The sequence below is a fragment of the Sturnira hondurensis genome, unplaced genomic scaffold (assembly GCF_014824575.4).
Source record: "Sturnira hondurensis isolate 20B ecotype Veracruz unplaced genomic scaffold, ASM1482457v3 Scaffold0022319, whole genome shotgun sequence".
Lineage (NCBI taxonomy): Eukaryota > Metazoa > Chordata > Mammalia > Chiroptera > Phyllostomidae > Sturnira > Sturnira hondurensis.
In genome coordinates, this window is record NW_028094950.1 from 2,732,866 (window position 1) to 2,759,712 (window position 26,847).

Genomic DNA, 26,847 nt, shown 5'->3' on the forward strand with positions numbered 1-26,847 from the left:
TATGTAAGTACTTATATATGTATATTTATCCTGTTTTCCTTTCCTGAGAGTGTATCTGTGATACTATCGTCAAAGAGCTAAAGCATTCTTACACAGAAATATTTGGTAAAATTTTATTTAATGTCTAAATTCTGGTGCCAGAATAATCTAATTTCTAATCTGGGACAATTTGACTTAGGATCTGAATATTTCTGGTTTTCTGGGAGTCTGTATATTGATAATACATTTCTGCCAAATTTCATTCAAAACATACAACTTAATTTTTTCCAGTGTAGTTGAGTCAATAATACTGTTCTTTTTGCTAGTAAAATTTACAAGCATACATAATTCCCCCATGAAGTACGTGGACAAACAAGTAGCAAATATTTAAAAATGTTGACGTGGATCTCGACTCAACCACTAGCTAAGTGGATTATCCAATACCACTAGAAAAGTGTATGATTCAATTCATGCCCCCAGAAAAATAACAGATTACTAGATATTGGTGATTAGTAAAAACTTCTAATGTTAAATCTTTGAAGGCTGATTGTCTTAAAGTAAAACTAATTATAGCATAAAATGTTACTGGTATCAAATGGTGGTAGAAAGTACTTCGGTACTATTTAGTGTAGCTCTGAATGAGTCTTCCCCCTTATTTGTTATGACAGGCACATGATGGGAAACGGGATCAGAGGCTATATGAGGAAGATTAATACTCTTAATGATAGAAATGTACTTAATGCATATTGGTTCTTTGTACAAACCATGTATGAACCTGTGGGATTGTACATTAGTGTATATGAAAAGGAACAGAACCAAATTATTTGATGTGCTAAATCTAGGTCCCGTCTCCCCCCCCCCGCCCCCCTCCCCTGTATAATTAGCGATCTGCTTATAGAAAAATTAGCTTCTGGCATACCTTGGAGATAATTTAGTTTGGTTCCAGAGCACCACAATAAAGCAAGTGTCACAATTAGCCAAATAGTAAGATTTTTTGTTTTTGTTAATGAGGGCTCTTGCTTTCAAATTGTTAAAAATCTGTGAAGTGCAATAAAATGGTGGATGACTATAATGTTGGATTATATATATACAGAGAAAGAGCAAGCGCGAGAGAGAGAAAGAGAATGTGTGTATGTGTGTACCCTCACCAGAGGACATTTTTCCTGTTTTCAGAGAGGAAGGGAGAGAAAAAAACGTCGATGTGAGTGAAAAGTGTTGATTGGTTGCCTTCCCGCATCAGGGATCTTATGCACCCTGACCAGGGATTGAACCCAGCCTGCTACCTAGGTATGTGTCCTGACTGAAATAGAATCTACAGCCTTTCGGTCACAGGATAATGCTCCAACCAACTGAGCAACACTGGTCAGGGCAGGTTTTAGAATTTAATAAGACACTGTTAGTTCTTTTGCTAGAAAAACAGAATCATAACCTCAGAAACTAACTTTACTTCAGCCCTGACCCATGTGGCTCAGCTGGTTAGGAATCATCCTGCAAATCGAAAGCTTGCTGGTTCAATGCTCAGTCCAGGTGCATGCAAGAAGCAACCAATCCATGTTTCTCTTTCACGTCGATGTTTTTCTCCCTCTCTACTCCTTTCTCTAAAAAAATAATAAAATAAACGAATAAAATAATTTTTAAAATATTTGGGGAAAATTAAAAGAATTTTGTGATATTTGAAAAATATACGAAAATCAAGTTTCACTGTTGATAAATAATGTTTTATTAGGAACATCCATGCTTATTCATTTTTTTAAAATTTATTGCTGTTTGTCCACAAAGCCTAAAATAATTACTGTGTGGCTCTTTACAGAAAAAGTTTGTTGACTCCTGCATTGGGCAAGCAAAAGAACTGATCCATAGTGGTAAGAGACCTCTCACATATATTCACAGGCTCTTTAGCTTACGATCTCATTTATCTGGACCACAGATGAAAACCTGGAATAAGCAAAAACAATAGCTTTAGTAAAGTTTCAGTGCTTCACTCTTGAGGAAGTTTCTTAAGTCTACTACTGTATGCACTTTTTTTCTTAATAAAAATCTCCCTCTCATTCATCACACAGGTTTATTATAGAAAGGTAATAAAATTCAGATAACTAGATGGAAAATTGATGTACTCTGATCATGTAAGGACTGTTACGGGTTTTGTTTTATTTCATTATTTTTTAAAAAGATATTGATTATGTTGTTACAGTTGTCCCAGTGTATTCCCCTTTGCCCTCCTCCACCACCTGGTATCCCCTTTCCTCTAACCATCACCCGCTGTCGTCATCCCCGTCATCATGTGTGTTGTGTCCCCCCATCCCCCTTCCCCCCAGTTCATGTCCATGGATCAGACATATAAGTTCTTTGGCTTCTCCATTTCCTGTACTGTTCTTAACGTCCTCCTGTCTATTTTGTACCTACCAATTATGTTTCTTAATCCCCTCATCTTTTCCCCCATTTTTCCCCTTCCTCCTTCCCAGCTGATGACTCTCCAAAAGATCTCCATACCTATGATTCTGTTCCAGTGCTAGTTGTTTGCCTAATTTGGTTTTTTTTTTTTTTTTTACTTCTTTTTTTTAAAGATTTTATTTGTTTATCTTTAGAGGGGAAGGGAAGGAGAGAGGGAGAGAAACGTCAATGTATGGTTGCGTCTTGTGAGTCCCCTGCTGGGAACTGGCCTGCAACCCAGGCATGTACCCTGACTGGGAATTGAACCACGATCGTGTGGTTCGCAGGCCCGCACTCAATCCACTGATGGTTTGTTTTTTTTTTTAATTTAGTTGTTGACAGTTGTGAATTTCTTGTCATTTTAATGTTGATAGTTTTGATCTTTTTCTTAAATAAGTCCCTTTACCATTTCATATAATAATGACTTGGTGATGATGTACTCCTTTAGCTCTACCTTTTCTGGGAAGCACTTTATCTGCCCTTCCATTCTGATTGCTTTGCTGGATAGAGTAATCTTGGCTGTAGGTCCTTGGCTTTCATTACTTTGAATACTTCTTGCCTGTAAAGTTTCTTTTGAGAAGACAGCTGATAACCTTATGAGAACTCCTTTGTAGGTAACTCTCCGCTTTTTTCTTGCTGCTTTTAAGATTCTTTATGTTTAACCTTTGGCATTTTAATTATGATGTGTCTTGGTGTGGTCCTCTTTAGATCCATCTTCTTTGGGATGCTTTGTGATTCCTGGATTTGTATGTCTATTTCCTTCACCAAATTAGGGAAGTTTGCTTTCACTTTTCAAATAAGTTTTTAATTTCTTGCTGTTCCTCTTCTGGCCCCCCTATGATTCGGATATTGGTACGTTTGGAGGTGTCCCAGAGGGTCCTTACACTATCCTAGTTGTTTTGAATTATTTTTTCTTCTTGCTGTTCTGGTTGAATGCTTATTTCTTCCTTATGTTCCAAATTGTTGATTTGAATCCCAGCTTCCTCTCCTCTACTCATGGTTCCCTGTAGATTTTTATTTCACTTAGTGTAACCTTCATTTCTTTCTTTCTGTTGTTGTCTAACTCAAGTGAGTTCTTTGAGCATCCTTATCACCAGTGTTTTGAACTCTGCGTCTGATAGGTTGGTCATCTCCATTTCATTTAGTTCTTTTTCTGGGGTTTTCTTTTCTTTCTTTTGGGCCACATTTCTCTGCCTCCTCAATTTGGCAGCCTCACTATGTGTTTCTGTGTATTAGGTAAGCTGCTCTTGTAGAAAATGCACCTGTAAATTGTGTGAGGTGAAGCCTTAGGTAATCATCAGGGCGGGGCAACCCATTTCATGGCTTCGAGGCACAGTGTGGGGGGGAAGGTTTGGAGAGTGGGTAATGCAGCTCTCTGGCTTCTGAAGTTTGCCGGCCACTCGCCCCATTTCCAGTCACTTCATACACTTTCCATATGTGACTGGCACCGTTCCAGCTTTTGCCCTGGTGGTGAATTCCAGAGGGGGTGAGTTTGCATACGTTCTGAGTCTGTGCTGGCCTTTTAAGTGGGTCTCCTGAAAATCTGGCAGTTTCTTCTGCCACCCCAGCCCCACTAGTTTTCACAGTCAGAAGTTATGGGGGTTTATCTGGACTGGGGTTGGGATCCTTCGCTGTCAGGGTACCACTCCTGATTTTTATCTGCCATTCCTGCCACCACTGCCACCTCTGTTTGCCACACTGTGTTTCTGTGCCTCTCTGAGTCTCTAGGACTCTGGCCCTCCTGTCTGGATAAATGTGGCTTCTTTACATCCTCAGCTGTCAGACTTCATACAAACAGCTCAACTTTTCTGACAGTTCCGGGTGTTACTTCTTTGAGATCTAGTTGTAATTCTTTCTGTGTTTGTACCAGGAGGCAAGGCATGTATGCCTGTGCCTCCATCTTGATTGGAAGTCTCTTTCATTGTTTCTTAACATTACTATACAAGCATTTTCTTAATTATATACTCAAGTGTTTTTAATAACTACATGATACTCCATTTTATAGTACTGTATTACTTATTGTGGGACAGTTACGCAGTTTAAAATTTCAGGATTGCAAGCAGCATTACTACAAACATCTTTGTACATAAAAGTTTTTTATATTTAGGTTTTATTCTTAGAATTGATTCCCAAAGTTGGGGAGACTGGTTCAAGAGATAATATGCATTTATATATATGATGCCAAATTGTTTTCCTAAGAAAGAATTGTAACTTTAGAATGTGTTTTTTGTGTTTGTTGGAGGTAGGTTCTTCCTGGAATGTGTCTAATCTTACAAGTCTACCATAGTTGGATATCTGTGACTACAGATTACTGCAAATTAAAAGTAACCTAATAAGAAATGTTAGAAGTGGTACCTTTACTTTCAGGTCCATTGATATTTAACCTGCAGCAAGGCAGGAAGCTGACATACTAACAAAAGCTGACTCAAGAGAGGTAAACACTGAGCACCTGAAGAGCCTCAGAAGGTATCCATTTTTTAAAAATATTTTATTTATTTATTTTCAGAGAGAGGGGAAGAGGAGAGAGGGAGAGAAATATCAATGTGTGGTTGCCTCTCATGTGTCCCCCACTGGGAACTGGCCTGCAACCCAGGCATGTGCCCTGACTGGGAATCAAACCGCGATCCTGTGCTTCGCAGGCCGTACTCAATTCACTGAGCTATGCCAGCCAGGGCTAGAAAGTATCCATTTTTTCTAGAGTAGTCCATAGTGATGCTCTTAATACATACATAGTATTTGGTGAGCACTTTTTATTAATAGCTCACAAAGCCCTTTGAATATATTATCTCATTTGATCTTTACAACAGATAAGTAAATTAAGATTTACGGGTTTAACAAACTTGCAGAAATCAAACCATGAACTTATAATAACAATAATAATACAGTTTTGAGCCATTTCCACCCTAATTACCTTAATAAAGACGGTCTGTTCTCAGAATACAGATAAATAAGATGTTACATGAAAGATTTTTTTAATGATTGATTGGTATGATCTTTATATGAGCACAGACTTCAGGGGTTAATATCATTTAGTATATGTTTATAAATTAAATTATGAAGTCAGAATTGTGTGAATGCATTATCAAGAAAATAGGATTTAAATTTGTAAATTTTATGTCTTAAATTGTTAAGAAATTAGCTGTATAAATATTAGGTGATTGCTGATAACATGTTTGCAGTATCCTGAAGCTTTGTATAATTTGCCATTAGATTTAGGAAGCAGTTAATGCTTCGAAGAAGTTGAGGCTGTAATGAGAGATGGAGAAAATATAGGAGCTATAAATAGAAGGTTTAAGAGAAATTGAGATCACAAATGTAAATCTTAAAAAAAGTACAAAGGGCATAGAGTCAAGAGAAATATGAAATCATATGAAGTACTTACAGAATAATGAATGTATGCTTTGTCCAAATTTAGGAAATTTTAAAGAACAATTAAGAAATCAAGGGTGGTTAAAGCAAACTGTACTAAGACATTAGTGTGTCATTAAAATGGAGAGCTTAGATTGTGTGACTGCGAAGTTGTGGGACACATTTGGACCAAGATTTCTTTACTTATCTTGATAGTTGGTGGTTATACATAGGTGTCCATATATGTATAGAATTTTATATGTATATGTGTATGCATGTGTGCATTGTGTCATAAAAGAGTATTTTGACACAGTACACAAAATTTTTCTCTTTTATGACATGTGTCATAAAAGAGTATTTTGATCTGAAACTGGGTTTTGCTTTAAAATCCAGTGGCATGATGGTATGGCTAGAAATAGTTATAGTGAATATTGAATGTGCATGTAACTTCAATCATCTACAAATGTTATAAAATCCATAATATGGTATTGAATTTTTTGCTTTAAATGGGTGTGTGTATTTTGAAGAAATTAAGAGGAAAAAAATAGTCCTTTGTACTTACACACATACTTCCATTTTTGGTGTTCTTCACTCCTTCCTGGTGATACACATTTACATCTGTTACCATTTCCCTTTAGCCTGAAGAGTTTTTTAAAAAGCGTTTTTTCAGGTGGTAGTCTGTTGTAATGAACTTTCTTTTTATTTAAAATGTCTTTGTTTTAGCTTTTAATTATTTTTAATTTTCACCTTCGGATATATTCGTTGCTTTTAGAGAGAAAGGAAGAAAGAGGCAGGGGCAGACGCACACATCAAGTGCTGGCCTCCTGGATGCACCCGGACCAGGGACCCATGAACTTGCAACCTAACCAGAAATCGAATCCACAGCTTTGTGGTGCGGGTCAGTGCTCCAACCGAGCCATCCAGCGAAGGCAGCCTTTATTCTTGCAGCACATAAAATTCTGGTTTAGCATTTTTTTTCTTTCAGCACTTTATATTCTGATCCCCACTGTTTCTAGCACAAACTAAGTGGTCATTTGTATCATTTTCCCCCTTTATGTAATTTTCCCCCCTCTAGCTGCTGTCAGGATCTTTTTATCTTTGGTTTTCAGCATTTTTATTCTGATGTGTGTGGGTATGAGTTATTTTTTTTCTATTTATCTTGCCTGGGGTTCATTGAGTATCTTGAATCTATAATTTTTGCTTTCATGAAATTTGGGGAAATTTGTGGCCTTTTCTTCAAATAATTTTTCCATCTCATTCTCTCCTCCTCTTTTCTTGAGATTGGACATCTCCATTGATCTGTCTTCTATTCATTGACCCTTTATCTCCAAGGTGATGTTAAGTGCATCCAGTGAAATTTTTATTTATTTATTTATTTATTTATTTATTTATCTATCTATCTATCTTTAGAGGGGAAGGGAAGGAGAGAGGAAGAGAAACATCAATGTATGGTTGCTTCTCGTGCATCCCCTGCTGGGAACTGGTCTGCAACCCAGGCATGTGCTCTGACTGGGAATCGAACCGCGATCGTCTGGTTCGCAGGCCCACGCTCAGTCCACTGAGCTACACCAGCCAGGGCAGTGAAATTTTTTTAAAGATAGCTTTCTTTTTTAGGATTTCCTTTTGGTTCTTTTTATAGTTTTGCTTTGCTGAAGTTTTGTATTTTTTTAACATGATTTTTTCTTTCATTCATCTTTGCACACAGTCATAGCAGTTGCTTTAATATCTTTGCTAATTCTAACCTGGATTATCTTGGGGTTAGTCTTTATTTAGTTTTCCTGTTTATACATATGTCTAATAATTTTGTTGTTTTTTTATGTTTAATAATTTTGGGTTGTGTTCCAGGTACATGTTGACATTGAAGATGTTCTAGATTCTATGTTCTTATGGAGAATATTGGCTGTCTTTGTTTTCGTTTTCATGGACTTAAGCTCTCTGACTTGAAGGTGGTCAGCAGCAAACATTTTGCTTAGTTCTTTTAGCCTTAATTGTGCTGCTTGCAGTCTGTCCCGTCTGTGTAGTTCAGGGATTGTCTAAAAGTCCAAGCGGAATTTGGTTGCCTCCTTTTTAAGCCTTCTCAGTTTCCAGCTGTTCTCCTTGTCCCAAACTCTGTCCTTTGGATCTTCAAGCTTTAAGACTGTGTTTATAGGAATTTAAGTTGTTTTATTTATTTTAAATTACATTTTTATTTTTCTTTATTTTGTCCAGAGTTTATTGTTACTTGTAGGGGGGTTTGGTCTGGTAGGAGCTACTCCTCCAATTACCAGGAAATACCAGATTCATTTATACTCCTTGATTTGGTTTGCAACTTGCTCTCAATCCACTGAGCTACACCAGCCAGGGCCTAAACTCTTTGAGAACAGTGATCATATCTTAACTTTTACTTTTCTTTACAAAATCTTACACATTAAAGATGCCTGGTTAAAGCTTACTGAATTAATGGAAGAATGAATGAAACATTTATTTTGTAAAAACTGTTAATATACCAGCTTTTCTAACAAGATAAAAGAATAGTTTATTTGCTGCCAGAAAACTTTGATGTAGTATCTGTTTAGATCTTTTGCCCATTTTTTAATTGGGTTGTCTGTTCTCTTCTTATTTTTTAAGAACATTTTTAATATATTCTGGATACAAGTCCTGTATTGCATATGTGATTTATGAATATTTTTCTCCTGGTCTGTGATGTTTTTTGTAGCACATGTTTACATAAGTCAGATTTGTAGATACCAGTTTTTCTTTTATAGACTCTGCTTTTGATGTGATCTAAAAACAAGTTCACACAGCTTTTCTCTGTTTTTTTTTCCCTAGAGTTTTGTGATGTTATATGTTATATGTTATGTTATATGTTACATTTAGGTATATATATAATCTTTTGTGAGTTAATTTTTATATTAAGGTGTGAGGTGTATGTTTTTACATATAGGTGGGGCAAAGTTGTGAATATACAAAACAGTTTATTCTTGTGTTATTAATTATTATATTACTTTCCATACAAACTACTGTAAACCTACTTTTGCCCCATCCTATATGGACATCCAATTGTTGAAGTACCATATGGTAAAAAGATTGAAGGGCTTTCCTTACTGTCTAACTTGAATGCTTTTGTATTTGGTACTGTTGTGTCTAATTCAGTTTTCACAACAATCCACGTAGCAGTTTCTGCAGTCAGGTTCCCGTGAGGAGACTGAGGAAAAACAGTCTAGGTTACTTGTCCAGAATCTAGAAGTACTAGCTGCTAGAACTGTAATTTGAAACTGTTATACTTCCCTTGTAAGCCACATTTAGGAGTTTGAGCTTTATTTTTAAGTCGAAGATTAAAAATGAAGTCACAGGATCAGACTAGAGTTCAGGAAGATGACTACATTTTTGGAGATTAGGTTGCAGGATGGGAAGACAGGAGAGGATTGCAGTATTCTAGATAAGAGATGATGATGGTCTGAACCACCAGACAGCTGGAAAATGGATAGATTTAAGTAAAGGAAGAGGTCCATGTTAGTGATTGGGTGTTGGTGTACAAAAGAATTAAGTTAGAGGTGGGGAAGAAAGAAGAATAAAGTTGGAACTTCCTGTGGTATCTTCAGGGATTGGAGGAGGAAGAAGGTAGTTGGGAATTTTGAAGAGGGGAGAGATTTGGTTTATAAATCCAAATTTGGGGGTGAAGGGCCCTAAAGTACTTAGAGTGAATGAGATCGCTCAGGACAAAGGTTAGAGAGGAAAGTTTCTTGGATAGGATACCGATGGAACACTGGCCTTTATTTGAGAGTTGAGGTGACAAATAGGACTCTGTGAAGAAGGCTGGGGAGAAGCAACTAGACCGATAAAGTACAAAAGGAGAATCAGATGGGAAAGGGCGACAGAGAGCAGCGCCACAGGAGGGAGGCGTGCTTTATAATGTCAGAGTGCTGGGGGGGTTTAGAGAGAACGAGCTTACCGGGGAGAGTAACAGAATTACATTGCAAGGCCCAAAACTTTGGGGGCTGTGAATTTGTTTCAGACCTAAGTGGGTTTTTTTCAGCAGTGTTAAACACTAGCAGGCAAAGGGCCTGTAATTCAAGAACATATTGTCACATGAACTATAAAAAGCAATTAAAACTGTTGGTTAGACATGGAAAAATGGGAATATATGCTTTAGTTTTTGTTTGAGAAGGGAAAGGAATATTCTTCAGAAAACCTATTATAATTGCAGCTGATTATATTTTGCTTTGAGGTAGAACTGAAGCATCATTTAAATAATTTCAGTGAAAAGTGTTATTGGTATAAGATCTACAAATAATGAAATGCTGAGAAATTCTGGCAGAAAATTTCGTAGTAGGAACTGCAACATTAAAAAAAAACAAGATAACTGCATTTTAGTACTTGACTTTGTTCTTTCCATCTATTCTTTTAATTTTTTAGTTTAACGTATTTTAATAACAAATTTACAGGAACAGCACAGGAGACAGACAATATTAAAAATACATACTTGCATGTAGGTACGTACAACTCAGAGAAGTATAGTGGGTAGATGGAATCTACTACGTGATAAAAGTATTAGAAACACCATTTTGTAGTTGCCATCCGTAAGACACTTACTTGTTTGTTTGTTTTTCATCCAAATTTGGCATTGTCCAGAAAAATTTAACAGGTTTATTTATGTTGTCATGAAGTTGGATTGCTGAATCTTGTTCACTGAAACATATTTTTTGTTTTTCCCCCTTTTTTAAAAAATACATTTTATTGATTATACTATTACAGTTGTTCTATTCCCCCACTTCATTCCCCTCCACCCGCACATTCCCTCCCCCACCATTTTCCCATCCTTAGTTTATAACCACGTGTCTCAAGTTCTTTGGATTTTATATTTCCCCTACTATTCTCCCCCCCCCCATCTATTTTCTACCTACTGTCTATGCTATTTTCTGTACCTTCTCCCCCCTTCTCCTCTTCCCACTCCCCTGTTGCTAACCCTCCATGTGTTCTTCATTTCTATGGTTCCACTCCTGATCTATATGTCCTCTTGGTTTGCTTTTGTTTTAGGTGTTGTTAATAACTGTGTGTTTGCTGTCCTTTCACTGTTCATATTTTTCATTTTCTTTTTCTTATATAAGTCCCTTTAGCATTTCATATAATAAGGGCTTGGTGATGATGAACTCCTTGAACTTGCCCTTATCTGAGAAGCACTTTATCTGTCCATCCATTCTTTATCTGTCCATCCATCCATCCAAACTTTCATTCTAAATGAAAGTTTTGCTGGATAAAGCAATCTTGGCTGTAGGTCTTTGGATTTCATGACTTGGAATACTTCTTTCCAGCCCCTTCTTGCCTGTAAGGTCTCTTTTGAGAAATCCGCTGACAGTCTGATGGGTACTCCTTTGTAGGTGACTGTCCCCTTATCTCTTGCTGCTTCTAGGATTCTCTCCTTCATTTTAATCTTGGCTAATGTAATTATGATGTGCCTTGGTGTGTTCCTTCTTGGGTCCAACTTCTTTGGCACTCTCTGAGCTTCCTGGATTTCCTGGAAGTCTATTTCCTTTGCCAGACTGGGGAAGTTCTCCTTTATTATTTGTTCAAATACGTTTTCCACTCGTGGCTGTTTCTTTCCCCCTTCTGGTACCCCTATACTTCGGATGTTGGAATGTTTAAAGATGTCCCGGAGGTTCCCAAGCCTCTCCTCATTGTTTTGAATTCTCATTTCTTCATTCCTTTCTGGTTGGATGTTTCTTTCTTCCTTCTTGTCCATTCCATTGATTTGAGTCCCAGTTTCCTTTCCATCACTATTGATTTCCTGTGCATTTCCCTTGATTTCAATTAGTTTAGCCTTCATATGTTCCTGTAATTTGTGACTATAATCAACCAGTTCTGTGAGCATCCTGATGATCAGTGTTTTGAACTGTGCATTTGAGAGGCTGGCTGTTTCTTGATCGCTTAGAATTATCGGCTCTGGGGCTTTGAGTTCTTCTTGAGCCATCTTTTGGACTGTTTGTGCCTGTTACGTTCGTATCAGGATCGGAGCCCTAGGTGTTCACCAGAGCAGGGCAACTCAGTCACTGGGTTGTGATGTTGCATGATGGGGGCGGGGTCAGAGAGGAGCAGTGGTGGTCCCGTCTGCTGCTTCTCGCTGCTGCTGCCGCAGCTGCCACCATCACCGGGGCCCACGCGTTTCGTCCCACTGCACGCAAATGTGCCACCGCGGTCAGCCCTCCACCACTGGGGTCGCCTGCTGGGGCCTGCACGGTCTGTCTCACTGTGCGCGAATGTGCGACCACAGTCAGTCTGGGTCCGCGCTGCCTGCGTGCCTGGATCTGGGGATCTTTCCTGCCCGACCCTGCTCCGCTGCTGGCTCTCCGCCCCTCTTACCCGTCCCGGTTGAAGGGTTTGTTGTTGTCGGACTTCCGTATAGTTCAGTTTTCTGTTCTTTGGCTGTGTCTTTGTTTCCTAAACCTTTGTTGTATTCAAACTTGGTTGTGGGAGAAGGCACAGTGTTTCCACCTGTGCCTCCATCTTGGCGGAAGTCCCCTCACTGAAACATTTTGACCTGCATTAACGTTTTATGTCTCTGTGTTTGTATTTTAAAAATTTAAACACAAGTGAAAATGGAAAAACTGCCCAATTTCTGTTTCCTGTTTCTTCAACCTGCCATGATGTACTTAGGTACCTTTTTACCCCATAGGGAAAAAATAAACCTAATGTTCAGAACTACCAAGAACAGGAAGAAGAGAACATTAATTTTTTTAAAGAATGGAATGTTTCCTATTGTGTAGTAGATTCTCAGGCATGTTCTCCACATACGTGATGTACTAGCTGGATATCTTTTGGCATAATTGTTACACGTTTGACAAGGATAGTGCACAGGTTGTTGTCTTCAGAAGTGCTAACCAGATAGGCCTCACTTGTCTCCTGCAAAGCACCAGTTGCTACTCTCTGGAGGTGCAGATCTGTCTGAAGTCCAGAGCAGTTTCGGGACTCTGGAAGGGAAGTTTGCAAATCAGAAGTTCCGACTTCCGATAATGTCCAATTTCACAAAGTGCCATAGTACCAGGCCTGTATGGTGAGGTTTCTTCGCCCCTCCGATAGAGGACACACTTGAAGGCAGCTTTGGTAGCCAGTTGCTTCCTCGGTCGATTTGTAATTTGCAGTCTCCTTTGTATGAACCATGGTATAACGACCTCTTTACTTCCTCCCTCCCTCCCCTCTTCTTCACCTGGAGCACAGTGAGCACTGGCAGCTGCAGGCACAATCTATTATTTTGCTCAAGAAACTACTAGGGTTTCTTTTGGCATGCAGAGTAACCCAAGAACCCTTCCCCAGGTTTTCCTACAAATTTCAATGCAGATTGCTGTCATGTGCTCTATTTAGGAAAACCTGTCTCCATAGAGAAATCTATTCTTGCCCATTTAGCAAGATGCTGATACTTAGCTCATGCTAACATCAGCAGTAGTTTTAATATATAAAAATAGTTGACAGTCTATTATTTACATTTTTCTTTCTACTAATTTTTGTTTTTATTCAACAGGTTTGATCTGTGGATGAAATGAATCATGATTTTCAAGCTCTTGCATTAGAATCTCGGGGAATGGGAGAGGTAAATATTTATGAATGCTAAAAATATGTACCTCACTTTGATTGTTTGAGCCACTGAGACTTTTTAAGCCATAAATCTTGAAAATAGTGGTTAATGATGCATGTTTTTTAAATCTCAGATTATACAATTATGTAGTGTGATTCTCAATTATTTTTGTGAGATTTTTCTAGTTGATGGACCTGGTTAAATGGTGTGTTGTATTTTGGTAATGAATCATAAATACTTTGCTCAGAAAAGAGCCTTCTTGAATCTTGTCCTTCTGTTTTATATATGTATGCTGTTTGCTTTAGCCATACTGTTTACTATTCTCTCTTCCAAAAATTCCTCCTTGTTGGTTTGTTTGCTTAAAAAACTTCTAAGCCTCTACAAGACTACTGAAAAAGATGCTTATCTATTGTCCCATTGCTATCTGCAGTGGAATCATACTTCCTCATCTGACTTCTTATAAATCTTTGTATATACTTTGTTATATTACTGGTTAAAGTTTATTGTTTTGTATTAGTTTCTTTAGTAGCTTGATAGATTCAAATGACTAGCACACAGTGGGCACTCTAAATGCTTTTTATCAGTCCTTTTAATCTACGACTCATGGGGGCATCCTATTTAACTTTATCATTAAGTAATGTAAGACATCAAAAATACTTAGTTTTCCATATACCTAGTGAATGTTTAGAAAATTTTAATTGATGATGAAAACCCTTGTGGTCACATCTGTATTTTGTCATGTTCTATAGTACTAACATAGTGTGGACTTTGATAATAGAAAACAATGATGAACAGACCTAAGATGTGTAATTAATTGCTTGCTCCCGGAGATTATTTTACCTTGGTAGATTAGAGACCTTCCTGAGACTCACTCCATCCAACGCTGTGCTCTTCAGATGCAGAAAAAGAGTCTAGTCACTCCTCTGGACCACAAGAGGGCACCCTGCAGCTAGCTAACCCTCCCCTTCTCCAGAGCAGCGTTTTCCAAAGAGTTTGTCATTTTCAGAGGACTGATTTAAGGGTGAGTTAAGGTGCTTAAGCATAAGTATTGCCAAAGTAAGCTTGTTAGTTCAGTGCATAATGTAAAACTCTGGGCCCTACGAAAATTTGAGAGAGGGAACAATTTTTTAGTTATAACTACAGGTTCACTGTAATGCAGTGGAGGCTGCTTAGGCATTATTTACCCTGTGGGTGAATAAAAAGAAGCAGTCAAGAAGGGCTCTTGGTTGTTGCCCTTTTGCTTATTTTCTTTGGTCTTTAGAAAACAGAATAACATACCTTAAAAACAGATTTGAATAATATTTCAGCTTAGTCTGTGAAAACTTGAACTTAATGATTTTTTTAAAAAGCAGGTAAAGTTCACACCCTTACTGTAATTCTGTTTAGGCACCTTCACCCCCAGCATTTTACTTCCCAAGTCTCTGTTGTGTAGATATTTACAAATTGGCTTTTTTCTTCTTCCTTTTCTAAGTAGTATTTGTAAATCCAAAGACATCTCTGCAGTTCAAAAAAAAAAGTCATCATCAGAATAGTAGTAGAAGGAATTCAGTTAGTTCTTTGGGCATGGAGGTATATTTGAGGTTTTTGGAAAAGACAAACTGGGGGTAAATAATATGTAATACTATGTTAAATGACCTAAATTTAAATTTAGACTTTTTCAATGGGAATGTCAAACTCAGAGTTAAAGTGACTAGGTTTAGCATGTCTGCTTTTTGGCAGATAGCAGCAGGTCAGTGCTTCTGTGACCATCATGTAGTAAAAGTGTATTTTTAAATAAGCTGTTATTCACTAATTAAGTTTTTTTCTTAACAGTTTACCAACTAATTATGTTACCTCTAAGAGATAGCTAAGGAACCTGCTCAGGTTTCTGCATCTGGGTTCTCTCTCCCACAAGCCTTTCTATCTTTCCTCATCTCACAGGCAGCAGGGAACCTTCTGGGATTTCCTTCTCTGCCTGTCTCTCTCTCACCAGTCTTCTCCTCCTTTCCTGACAGGTGAGGTTTTTTGTTTTGTTTTATCCCAGAATTCATTCATTTTAATAAATTAAAGCAGCCTTGAATTTCTGGTTTTTTGCGTATTCTGAAATTGCTTATTTTTTTTTATGTAACATCCTTTTTTAATAGATTGGCCTATTCTTGAACTTTTCTTTAAAAAATAAAGTTGTTCTTATGTCTTAAGTTGCTATAAATCTGTAATGTACAAAGCACTGCATTACATATGGACCTATTTTCGTATGTACTGGTTTTCGTAGATCATGCCCATCATCATCAGGACAGTCTCTTCTAGTTCATTCAGAAGTAGAAGCAGACTTGTATTCATCCATTCATAAACTCATTCTTTCCATTTTTTTCCGTGACACATTTTAATCAAAAAACCTACCCATGTACTTTATGTCATGTTTAAAAAGAGCAAAGTTAAGCTACATAGTGTTTTTAGACTATACTGCAGAGGCACATAGCTGTTACTTTCATATAGGTACACACACTTTATATATATGCACTAAGTTCCTGTTTATTTTTTAAATAAGGGGAAAGAGGCCTCTACTTGAAATTCTTTAGGGAATCCAGAATTTAAATCACTGAGTTAATGTGTTTTATTATGGGAGCATTTTTGTAGCTTAGTATTGTAAATAATGATGCTCCTTTGTTTTCTGAAACAATGTATTTTTAAGATTTTAATGATTTATTTTTAGAGGGGCAGAGGAAAAGAAACATGTATGAGAGAAACATCAGTCGGTTGCCTCTCATACACCCCCAACTGGGGACCTGGCCCGCAACCCAGATACGTGCCCTGACTGGGAATTAAACTTGTGACCTTCGGTTCACAGGCCGGTGCTCAGTCCACTGAGCCACACCAGCCAGGGTGATACATATCTTTTTAAAATGGCATACTTATTAACAACACCTCCCTACTGCCCTGGCCTGTATGACTCAGTCCATTAGAGCATTGGCCATAAACTGAAAGGTCACAGGCACATGCCTTGGTTGGGGTTCATTCTGCAGTCAGGGTGTGTGCAGAGGCAACCAATTAATGTTTCCCTCTCCCTCCCTTCACCTCTCTCTAAAGTCAGTAAGCATGTACTCAATTGAGGATTTTTTTTTTAAATCACCTGTCTCAAAACTGTCCTAGATTGGATGTTTTATGAACACCTTCATTTAAAACACCATAATGTGGACATAAACATTTAAATCCTTATAATCATGTTAATTTGGTTGGTCTGTTCATTTTATATAACAAATTGTAGTAGAAAAACCTGATTTTAAGTGTACCTCATAGTATAGACTCTAGCAGGAATGTATTTATTTTGAAACAGTGTACTAGGGTTTGGACTGATTCTTTGGAGATGAAGAGGGCAAGCTTCTTGAAGAAAAGAACTGATGAAATGGTGGATCACAGGGGCGTGAATTTGTGTGCTACCCCGTCATTCCTGAGTTGGAAGCACAGGGGAGTGGGTTGACAAAAATTAATGCGTTGCCTGACTTTGGTTTAGAGTTTTTGTGAATTATGGAACTAGTACGAAGTAGTATGGGATAATATATTTTATAGATCTTCAAGATCTCTTACTCCTTGTTTGCTGTAATGTAGTTCCCCATTTCTACTACAGTAAAACAGTCTCCAGGGGCAAATATCTATTTTTACTGCAGTTCAACCAGTGTACCACTTAATCTTTTTAAACTGTTTTATCCTGAATTGTTGCCTTTCTCTATACTTAGTCCTTTTAACTTATTCTTGGTCATCAGATAGTAGTTTCTCTAAAAGTATTTGAAATCAGGGTCTAAACTGTCATAGAAAGCTATTTCTAGAATGTTGGTAATGCCTTTGCTAGAAGTATTAATTTTATTAACTACTAAATTATTTTCCTGTGTGTGATAACTGAGAAATGTTTGCAAAACCAAGAGCTGTTCATAGCAGTGTTTGGCAATGAGCGGGCACCCCGGGTTGGTACTCAACGTAGATTTTTCCCGTAGTTGTGCAGTTTGTGTTTTAAAGCAGTGTTTCACGACTGAGGTACTCCTCGGAACCTTATCCCAAAGGACTTTGATGGTCTCCTTAAAGAGATCTTACAGTACCTAACACCTCAGAAGATTAATTTGTTTTAGCCACTTCTATGTCTGTGGCTAAAATGCTTCTGTGAAATTGTTACTACTTTATTTTTGATTCTTTATATTCTTACTGATACTGCAACATTTTTCTTGATGAACTGTGGGATAAAAGCATTTCTTTATTGTCTATTTGCCATTTTCCTCTTCTTCCTGAAATAGTTTATTTATACAGTATTTTTACGGGATTAACTTGGGTTTTACTATGAATAAATGTTCAATCATTAAAATAATATTTAAGTACAGTGTTTTAGTATTACTGGCTTTGTTTTTTGTTTCTATATTTGCATGAAACTTTTATTGTGAAAGTTTTGAAAATTGAAGGAACAGAGATGTTTTACTGGGATCATTGTTAGAGGAGATTATTGTTTAAAAATGTCTAAACTTTAAATACATATTATTTATAACCCAGGAAGATCTGAACATGGAAAAATTTTTTTAAAAAGCAGAAGTTAGTTACCTTTAAAAATGAACATTTAAAAAGATCTGTAGATTAGAAACATGCCCAAATTGAACTTTTCCCACTTTCTTCAAAGCAACTTCTCCTATTTTGTTGTTTTTTGGTTAATAGTGCCCACTATTCACCTTATTACTGAAATTTTTGAAGTTTTATCCTTTTTATCACACCCCTTCCCCCAATTGCATTCATATTTTATAGACTCTTCTAAGTGTTTCTCATCCATTTTATTTTCTTGGTTCTATTTGAACTCTCAAATATCAGTTCTTGTCATCTTTGCCCTGTTTTATCTCCTGTACTGATGCTCTTGCCTCTGGTATATGCATTATTCTTAAAACTTACATCTTGAGTTGTTTTCTGGAACACATTGTCACTCTTGCCAACCTCTCTTGATTTTCTTTGGCTTCAGTGTAATGTGCAATTTCTTTAGCATGTCTTCAACGTGACCTAGATAGTGCCACCAGCATCAACTTTGACCTTCCTGCATCTATTCCTCTATCTTACACCCTGTTCCACACACACTATTCATTTTCTCAAGCTGTGCATTTGTTTATGATTTACTTTGTCTTCCTCACCTTCCACTCGCTCTTTGAACCCCCAGCACACGCAATCTTTCCTCTCAGACCAGATTCAGTTTTTACTGTTTATTATAGTTAATTTATATGTTTCTGCATTCTCTGAAGATAAAGTCTCCATGCCCATAAGGAGGGAAACACAGATAATTTAGTGTATAGTAATAGAAGTATATACAGGTTTAGTTAAGGACACTGAAAGACTGGGCTGGGAAGAATGGGAGTCTGATAGATGCTTATTTACAATGTCAAATGCATGTCTCAGAAAACCGTCTGTTCTTTTCAGATAAACATATCCCCAGGGTACCTCCTGATTGTCAGGGAAGGTAGAAAGGAAAGACCTGGATGCATATTAGAAGTATCGTTAGGAATTGGCCAAATGTACATTTTGAGTAGTCAGTGAATGGTTGTATCAACACAACTTTTATGTTGGTATGTGTATGTGCAATATGGAATAGAGCACAGAGCTTTGACATTGTTATCTCAAGAGTATTTGAGGATCTTTTCTTTATGTCTTTTCTACTATCTATAGCTACCTGACTTGGAATTGATAGGTTATTAGTATTCAGGGCCTAGGAAGAGTAGTGAAGTTTACTTCCATTGATCAGGTGAAATAAGAATGAAAATATATTTTCCATCGGGAAGCTGTGGGATAGGAGGTGATCCAAGAACAGTATTTGGAAGTAAAGGAAAATTTGTATCATTATATAAATATTTTCATTGTATTTGTATTGAGTTAGAAATTTAGTAAGCCTTTTGAAAATTTTATAAAGAGAATCAATGGCATTCAACCAATATGTATTTTGAAAAATGTTGAATATCAGGAAAAATTTGACATTGATTTGATTTAATGTTTAGATCTAGAATTATTAGAGCCAGTAAGTAGGAAATAAGAGACAAATTAGGTAATAGGTCACTCCGAATTTTTATTAGCATTGAAACTAATTTGAACATAATCGGTGGTAAGTTTGCTTTCCTCTGTATATTCTTTGTAACTAGAATAAAATTTAAATGTAATATTTTTCTCCTCCCAAATAGCTTTTGCCTACCAAAAAGTTTTGGGAACCTGATGATTCAACAAAAGATGGACAAAAAGGCATATTTCTTGGGGATGATGAATGGAGAGAGACTGCTTGGGGAACTTCTCGTAAGTTTTTGGTGTATGCGTGAGAATTGTGAATGTATTAAATATTAAAACCCTTGCCTACTCCCAGACAGTAGTTGGAAAAAATTTGACTAGAAGTACTTGTCACAATAAGATTTTACTAAGTTTTTATTTGAAGTGAAAACTGATTATAAAATTCTGAATTTCCATTAAAATAGAGAACACATTAACCATAGAAATTTTAAATTTAAATTGTGTTGCAGGACACTGATTTACCTAGTTTTAGCTCAGTCTAGGCTCATTAGGCATGAGTCACACCCAGAAAGGACAGAAACCTCCTCACTAACGTAGAATTCCCAGGAAGGGAGCAGACTTTGAATATTTGATATCGGTGAGTATTGGGAAGAGACTTAGGGAAAAGAAACTTTTAAGAGAAAAGGAACTGGTATGTAAAAAATATAATTCACAGCAGTGATAATATTTATTGATAAGTTAAAGAGCAAATTTATATTCTTAAAATAACACTGATTATATTTTTAAATGTTTCTGATCAGGGAAATTTGAGAGTTGAACACATGAAACTATCAACATGTATTTTACCGATAACTTTTCTCTTTTTATAACTGAGTTTTTAAGGCAGCTTGCTAAAGCTATAGAAAACAACCAACATAACATAAAAACAAATTTATGGTTGATAATTATCAAATCAACCATAAATTGTGAGTATAAATGACCAGCTGGTTCCTTATTCTCTCAATCATTAAGATACATTAAAAGATTTGAATGTCCTTTGTACTTTTAAAGGAAACAAATAATTGCCCAAAAGTTAGGAAATGCTAGAAAATATTAGCCATTAATGCTCTATTTTTTATTGTTCTTATTCTTTTTTAATCCTTACCCAAGGACATTCTTACTGATTTGAGAGGGAAAGAAACATTGCTGCAAGAAAGAAACATGAATTACTGTATTTTGCTGTACATAATGCATTCCCATGCATAATGCGCACTCATGTTTTTGGCCCAGACTTTTAGGGAAAATATGTTTTATTTTTTTCAATTCAGTTTTTTATTTGTATTTAGATACTTATCTTTATGTATTCTAAAGGAATCTTAGCATTTATTTTTGAACATATTATGGTATAAGAAATTTTATGCAACATAATTACAAAACACAAGAACAGATAGATACAAGGTATTTCAGGTACTACCCAAGTATAATGCACATCCTTATTTTTCTCTCAAAAATTTGGGCAAAAAAAAGTACACATTATACACAACAAAATATGGTGGTTGTCTCTGGTACAAGCCCCAGTTGGGATGAGCTCACAACCTATGCATGTGTCTTGAGTAGGAATCAAACCGTGGCCTTTCTTTCAGTTTACAGGACAACACTCCAGCCAGCAGAGCCACACTGACCTGGGGCTCTTTGGTGGTGGTGGTTTGCATTTTAGTTTCAGGTGTTGCAGCATTGTGGCTAGACAGCCATGTACTTTACAAAGTAGTGCCTCCAATATTTCAGGAACCCAACTGGCACTGTACATAATTATTACAGTATTATCGACTGCATTCCCTATGCTGTAGTCTAATCCCTGGACCATTTGTGATTGCCAGTTTGTAGTTCTTTGTCCCTTCACCTTTTTTCAGCCAGCTCCTCAGTTTTTCCTCCCTATTAACCATCAGTGTGTTCTCAGGCAATAAATACTCTTTACATTTAAAACTGAGCAAGATTAAAGCTTTGGTAACCAATAATTTAGACTAAAATTTCCTTAAAATGGGATTTTCTTTGAGTTCAACCAATATGTTTATGTATTCTGAAACAGAAATAAATGAGATATGATCTTTGCCCTCAAGGGATTTTTTCTGGATTTTATTTATCATGTATTAGATTAAACTTTTTATTTAGAATTTTCAGTTACTTGGACCAAGATACATTTTCCTACAAAAGGCAGGCACTTTGCTTGTAAATAAAGTCACATACTTGAAAACTTGGTAGATAGACATGTTTTGATTTTTGTTTTGGGGGTTGAATGATTGATTACTTCACTTACTAGAATCAACTATTTTTTAAATCATTCTATAAAGCAGAACATCTTGAGCACAACATACATTCCCTGTGATTTCTTTTAATGTCCAATTTATAATTTTACTTAGTTCCTTATACTCTCCCTCCCTCAACTTAGCTTTTTTTTGTTGTATGGATAAAAGTTAGAAGTGAATATTGGCTTTTACTAGGAGACATGAGAAATTAATTACTTTATTTACTGAACACTGATTGCCAAGCATGTACAAATATGAGTAACACGTTCCTGTTTTAAAGGAATTGTTGTTCTAAGAAAGATTTTTTTCCATTACTACAGGAAACTAACTAATCATACATATATTTTCTTCTCAGCCAAACTGAACTACTTGTGATTGTTAATTTCATTTTTTTCTGTCACCTCCAGGTCTTTGAACATGCTTGTTTCTTAGCTGAAATGCTCTTTCCACTCTCAGCTTCACCAGTTTTGTTTTGTTTTGTTGTTGTTGTTGTTGTTTTTTCCCACTTAACTCTTAACCTTTTGTTTGGATTTCACTCTTAAAACTGGGAGGGATTGATACCCTTTTATTCTGTTCTTTTTTAAAAAATAATCTTCGTCCGAGAACATGCTTATTGGTTTTAGAGAGAAATACGGATCAGTTGCTTCTCGTATGCTCCCTAACTGGTCAGACCGGCAATCTAGGCGTGTGTCCTGACTGAGAATCCAACTCATGACCTTAAGGTTTATGGGAGCTCCAGCCAACTGAGCCACACCAGGGCTGTTTTATTCTTAAAATATACTGGACTGTTTTTATTGAAGCACTTTTATTCTATTATGACTCCCTCCTATTAAATCTATAATCTTTTGAGGGCAGGGACTGTCTTGATATTCTTGCATATTAGAGACAGTAAATCAATATTTGAACTGGGTGAAGAAGTAGGTGAATGAGCAAATAAAAAATAATGACTAATCTCTCATGCATAAAGGTACTGAAATAGGAATGTTTTACTATGGTTTAATGAAATTAGCAATCATTTTAAAGCTATTATAGTTAATAAAATTATAATAGTATCTGTATGATATAGTTCAGACCTTTGAGGACTAGACCTAATATTGGGTATTGAACATGTTCACAGAAAAGTCAGCGGTAGCAGACAGCCTATTGGTTTCTTTAAAAAAACCTTTTTATTGGCAAATCTGTATGACTGTTGCCTCAAATATTTTACTATATTTGTATTCCATTTACTCTCAGATCTTAAATACTGCCTTTTCTTCTGTCACAGAAATACATAGAAAAGGTACTTGTACCAGATGAATAATTTTTTTGTTAAACAAAAATAAATGGAGGACTTTTAAGCTACAACAGATGGGAGATTTTAAAATATTCTTTAGGTGATACTCAATTTTTACACCAAGAATAGAAAATTCTGTGTTATAACTAGTTTTTTTCAAACTTAATGTTGGTGTTTGTAGCAGGAGGGCGTGTGTTCTGCATCTGGCAGGACACAGCTGTGAGCTCGAGAAGCGCCTCTGCCAGTTGAGGAGGAGGTGGTTCATTCTAGAATTGATCTCTGGAGGTTTTTGAAATGTCATGAATCACCAAAAGAACTTATTTTTCAGTTACAGTTGACATACACTATAATACTAATTTCAGGTATACAACACAGTGATTTGACATTTATATAACTTACAAAGTGATCACTCCAATGAACCTATTACCCACCCGACACCATATGTACTTACTACATTACTATTGACTACATTCCCCATGCTGTATTTTACATCGCCATTACTGTTTTTATAACTGGCAATTTGTGTATCTTAGGCTTTGTACCCTTTCCACTCATTCCCCCCCGCCACTCTCCATCTGGCAACCATCAATTTGAAGAACCTTAATTTTTTTTTCGTCTTCTCATGAGGACATGTTTATTGATCTTTAGAAAGAGAGGAAGGGACCACTCGACCAGAGCAGAAGAACCTTTGTTTTTTAAGAGGATATTTTTGGGTAACTGAGCTTTCAAATTAATGTTTCTTGACCTTTTTTGGTTGACTTTTTTTTTTTTTTAACAGGCTTTTACCTGTTCTTTACCAAATGGCTCTTTATGTATGGCTTATCAAGACATGTGCCCAGGCCAGTGAATCTCAACAGAATAAAGAGCTTTTTATAAAGATTATAGTAATGTTAAAAATAAAACAGTATACTTATTTTCTTACTTTAGTGTATTAATTTGTGTAAGTGATATTTGGTTAAAAGTACAAATACATAATTACATTCTTTCTTCCAAACAGACCATTCAATGTCCCAGCCTATTATGGTACAGAGAAGATCTGGACAGGGTTTTCATGGAAACAGTGAAGTAAATGCAATACTGTCTCCGCGGTCAGAAAGTGGCGGCCTTGGCGTGAGCATGGTAGAATATGTGCTGAGTTCTTCTCCTGCTGATAAATTGGATTCTCGGTTTAGGAAGGGAACTTTTGTAAGTATTTTGAATACAGAAATATTTAGTAATTGCTCAGTGGTTATTTGGTGATCTTTAAATCAGCTTATTTTTCCAGCCCTTCTTGAGCTAAAGGAAATTGTGTGGCTGATAGTGCTCTTATCATCTTCTCTTGGCCACTTCTTGAAATATGTGGAACAGTAGAAACACTGGAAATATGCGTATTCTTAACTGTGTTACAGAAATTGAACTATACTAATTACGGTACATAATTTGCAAGATTAAAATTGTTTATTTGTGATGGGGCTTAATCCGAAGTAACTAAACAAAACCATACCTGCATTAAATAGCATTTTCATCTCATTTGTGGTGTTACTGCTTTTCCCGCACCGCTATAGTTAAGGTTGCCTTAGCCCTTCTGTTATAAAGCATTGGTTTGTAGTCACATTTGGGCTTTTGATAAATTAGTCGACTACAAAATTAAAGTAAGGTTCAATGCTTTTATGGTTTACATGCACCGTAGTGTAGTTTTAGGTCACCTTATGGTGCCCTTTTTTGTGTGTTATATTACATATTCAGAGTCAAACAGATTCTTTTTCCTCAGGGCACTAGAGATGCTGAAACAGATGGACCTGAGAAAGGAGATCAAAAAGGCAAGGCTTCCCCATTTGAGGAGGACCAAAGCAGAGATCTTAAACAAGGAGATGATGGTGATTCTAAAATAAATGGCAGGGGTTTGCCAAATGGAATGGATGCCGATTGCAAAGATTTTAAGTAAGATATTTTAACTTTCTCAAGAAGAAAAGCATATTTCTTTAGGAATTGTTGCTGTTAGTTGATATGACTGATGTAGACATTTTTTCAGTTTTGGTTTATTTCCCTTGGTGTACCTTGTGTTAATTTGGAGAAAGATTAATTTTTACATGAAATATTAGTTAATGACTATGAGCCATTGTTTTTAAAAAATAATTCTTCAAAACATTCTCTCAAATAATGCATTCCATTGAAGGAGTAATGTTAGAAGCTGCTGTTACCTTCCTCCTAATATGGTAGCCTCAATTTTAACTTTTTCTTCCCTGCTAAAATCTAGTGAACTTTAGAGTGGTTTTTCCTGGAAGACTTTTGGGGGTTGCTTTTGAGCACCTTTCTGTGGGGTTTCCTCTTTTTATCCCTGTATTGTATCTTCTAACCCCCATTTAACTCTTAATCTTAGGAATGAGGAAACAATTAGCTTTTAGGATTTGTGGCCTTTGTATGAGTTTGTACGGATACTTAACATTCTTGAAATTGGGAGGTGGGGAACATATTAGAGACTTCAAATAGTTAGATTTAACCTCAGAATTCTGTAAGTTGTAGCTTTTTAGTTGTCTCTTTATGGTATTTTCTTCTGGCCTTTGGTCTTAGATTAAGCAGTGCACCTCTGTCTAAATATTATAGAGTTGTTTCTTCATACTGATTTCCTATACTTTATAGTTCAATAGTCAGATGCTTTGGGACCTGTACCTCAAAATGAGCCATTTCTTTGGGATTTTGTGAACCATGGACTCTGTTAACTCAATATAGGTACCTATGGGTGATACGCTTTTATATTCATTGCCTTTAATTACCAAAAGCAGAGTAACGATGGCTCTTAAAAAGTGTCATTTATATTTGTTCTGAGTGCAAAAAAAGCATCCAAAACCAGTAAACCTCTTTTGACAAGAAATATAATAATGCTAGTCAATTTGCTTTAGAACGTTATCTTGATTTTGCCCTCCTGCTGTTACCTAATCTAAGTCTTGGTCAAGGGTGTGCTTTTAAAACTGAGTTGATTATAGACCCTTCGTAGTATCCATTTATAATTGAAGTGTTAATCCACCATTAACTATAGCAAGAAAAGAGCACCACTGGTAGCACAGTGACTTCCGTGTTGGGTCCTGTACTTTTTGCTACATTAGAGTTGTTTTGTACAGAAGGCTGTACTTTTCCATATGAATATGAACTTTATTAGCATTTTAATTTTATTCTGTTAAGCTTGGAGTATATATTTAAGTTGTTTATGAATTATTTTTGATACACTATTGTATTTGACAGTGCAAAAACATTTTAAACCAGTAGCTGTGGCCGCGTGGTCACTATGCTGCATACTGTTAATGTGTATGTTAACTGATCAATCATCAGTATATGCATTACAGGAAAAGGAGTGAAATAACTATAGCAGGCTGTCTTTTTTTTGTATAATTGGCTGATTTTAAAGAACATTTTTTCCATTTTATTTTCCTCCATGTATTCTGAGTGATAAACAAACCTTAGGAATATTCACATGGAAAATTAGGTATGGTTAAAGGGGAAAGGAGTTTGAAATTTGTTTGAATGGATGTACAGTGGTTGATTTTTTAAATAAAATATGTAAATTCACCTAAATATCTTTGAAGTAACTCTTATAATTCCATAATTGCATTGTCAAATGTTCTGTGTGAGAAAATTTATCCCAGTGTATAGTACCTGAAGGCAGGGGCAGAGCTACATAGGTGGTAACAAGCGGCATTGAAGGCCAGAGAAAACAGCTATTGCCATTTATTTAATGAACTTATATGTGAACATACTGTGAACTCATGATTCCTCAAAATAAAACTTATTTCTTGTAAGGGAAGGGTCTTATATAAAATATTTCTGTAGAAGAAAACAGACTATAAACGAGGATTATGTCTAGAAATAAGTAAAAATAAAGTTTAGACCATGAGAGATTTTTTTTAAAGAGTCATTGCTTAATATTTAGTCCAGTGGTAATTCTTTTTTTTTGAAAAATTATAAGGCTAGTCAGAAAAATATTTTAATAAATATTATAATTTACATTTCTTATTTGATTAAACTAG

The 26,847-nt window shown here is 36.2% G+C and overlaps 1 protein-coding gene across 6 annotated transcripts in view; it reads left to right on the forward strand.

Moving 5' to 3' along the window:
* Positions 1-26,847, forward strand: part of PUM2 (pumilio RNA binding family member 2) — a 91,978-nt gene that overhangs the window by 11,615 nt on the left and 53,516 nt on the right. For 4 of the 6 annotated variants that reach the window (XM_037035479.1, XM_037035480.1, XM_037035482.1 and 1 more), the window contains exons 2-5: positions 13,250-13,318; positions 19,471-19,579; positions 23,844-24,031; positions 24,597-24,766. In XM_037035479.1, coding sequence (XP_036891374.1) covers positions 13,268-13,318; positions 19,471-19,579; positions 23,844-24,031; positions 24,597-24,766 — 518 coding nt within the window. In that variant the 5' untranslated portion in view covers positions 13,250-13,267. Of the gene's footprint in view, positions 1-13,249; positions 13,319-14,203; positions 14,325-15,223; positions 15,298-19,470; positions 19,580-23,843; positions 24,032-24,596; positions 24,767-26,847 lie in introns of those variants that run through there. The other 2 variants (XM_037035484.1, XM_037035481.1) reach the window with 2 other exon arrangements.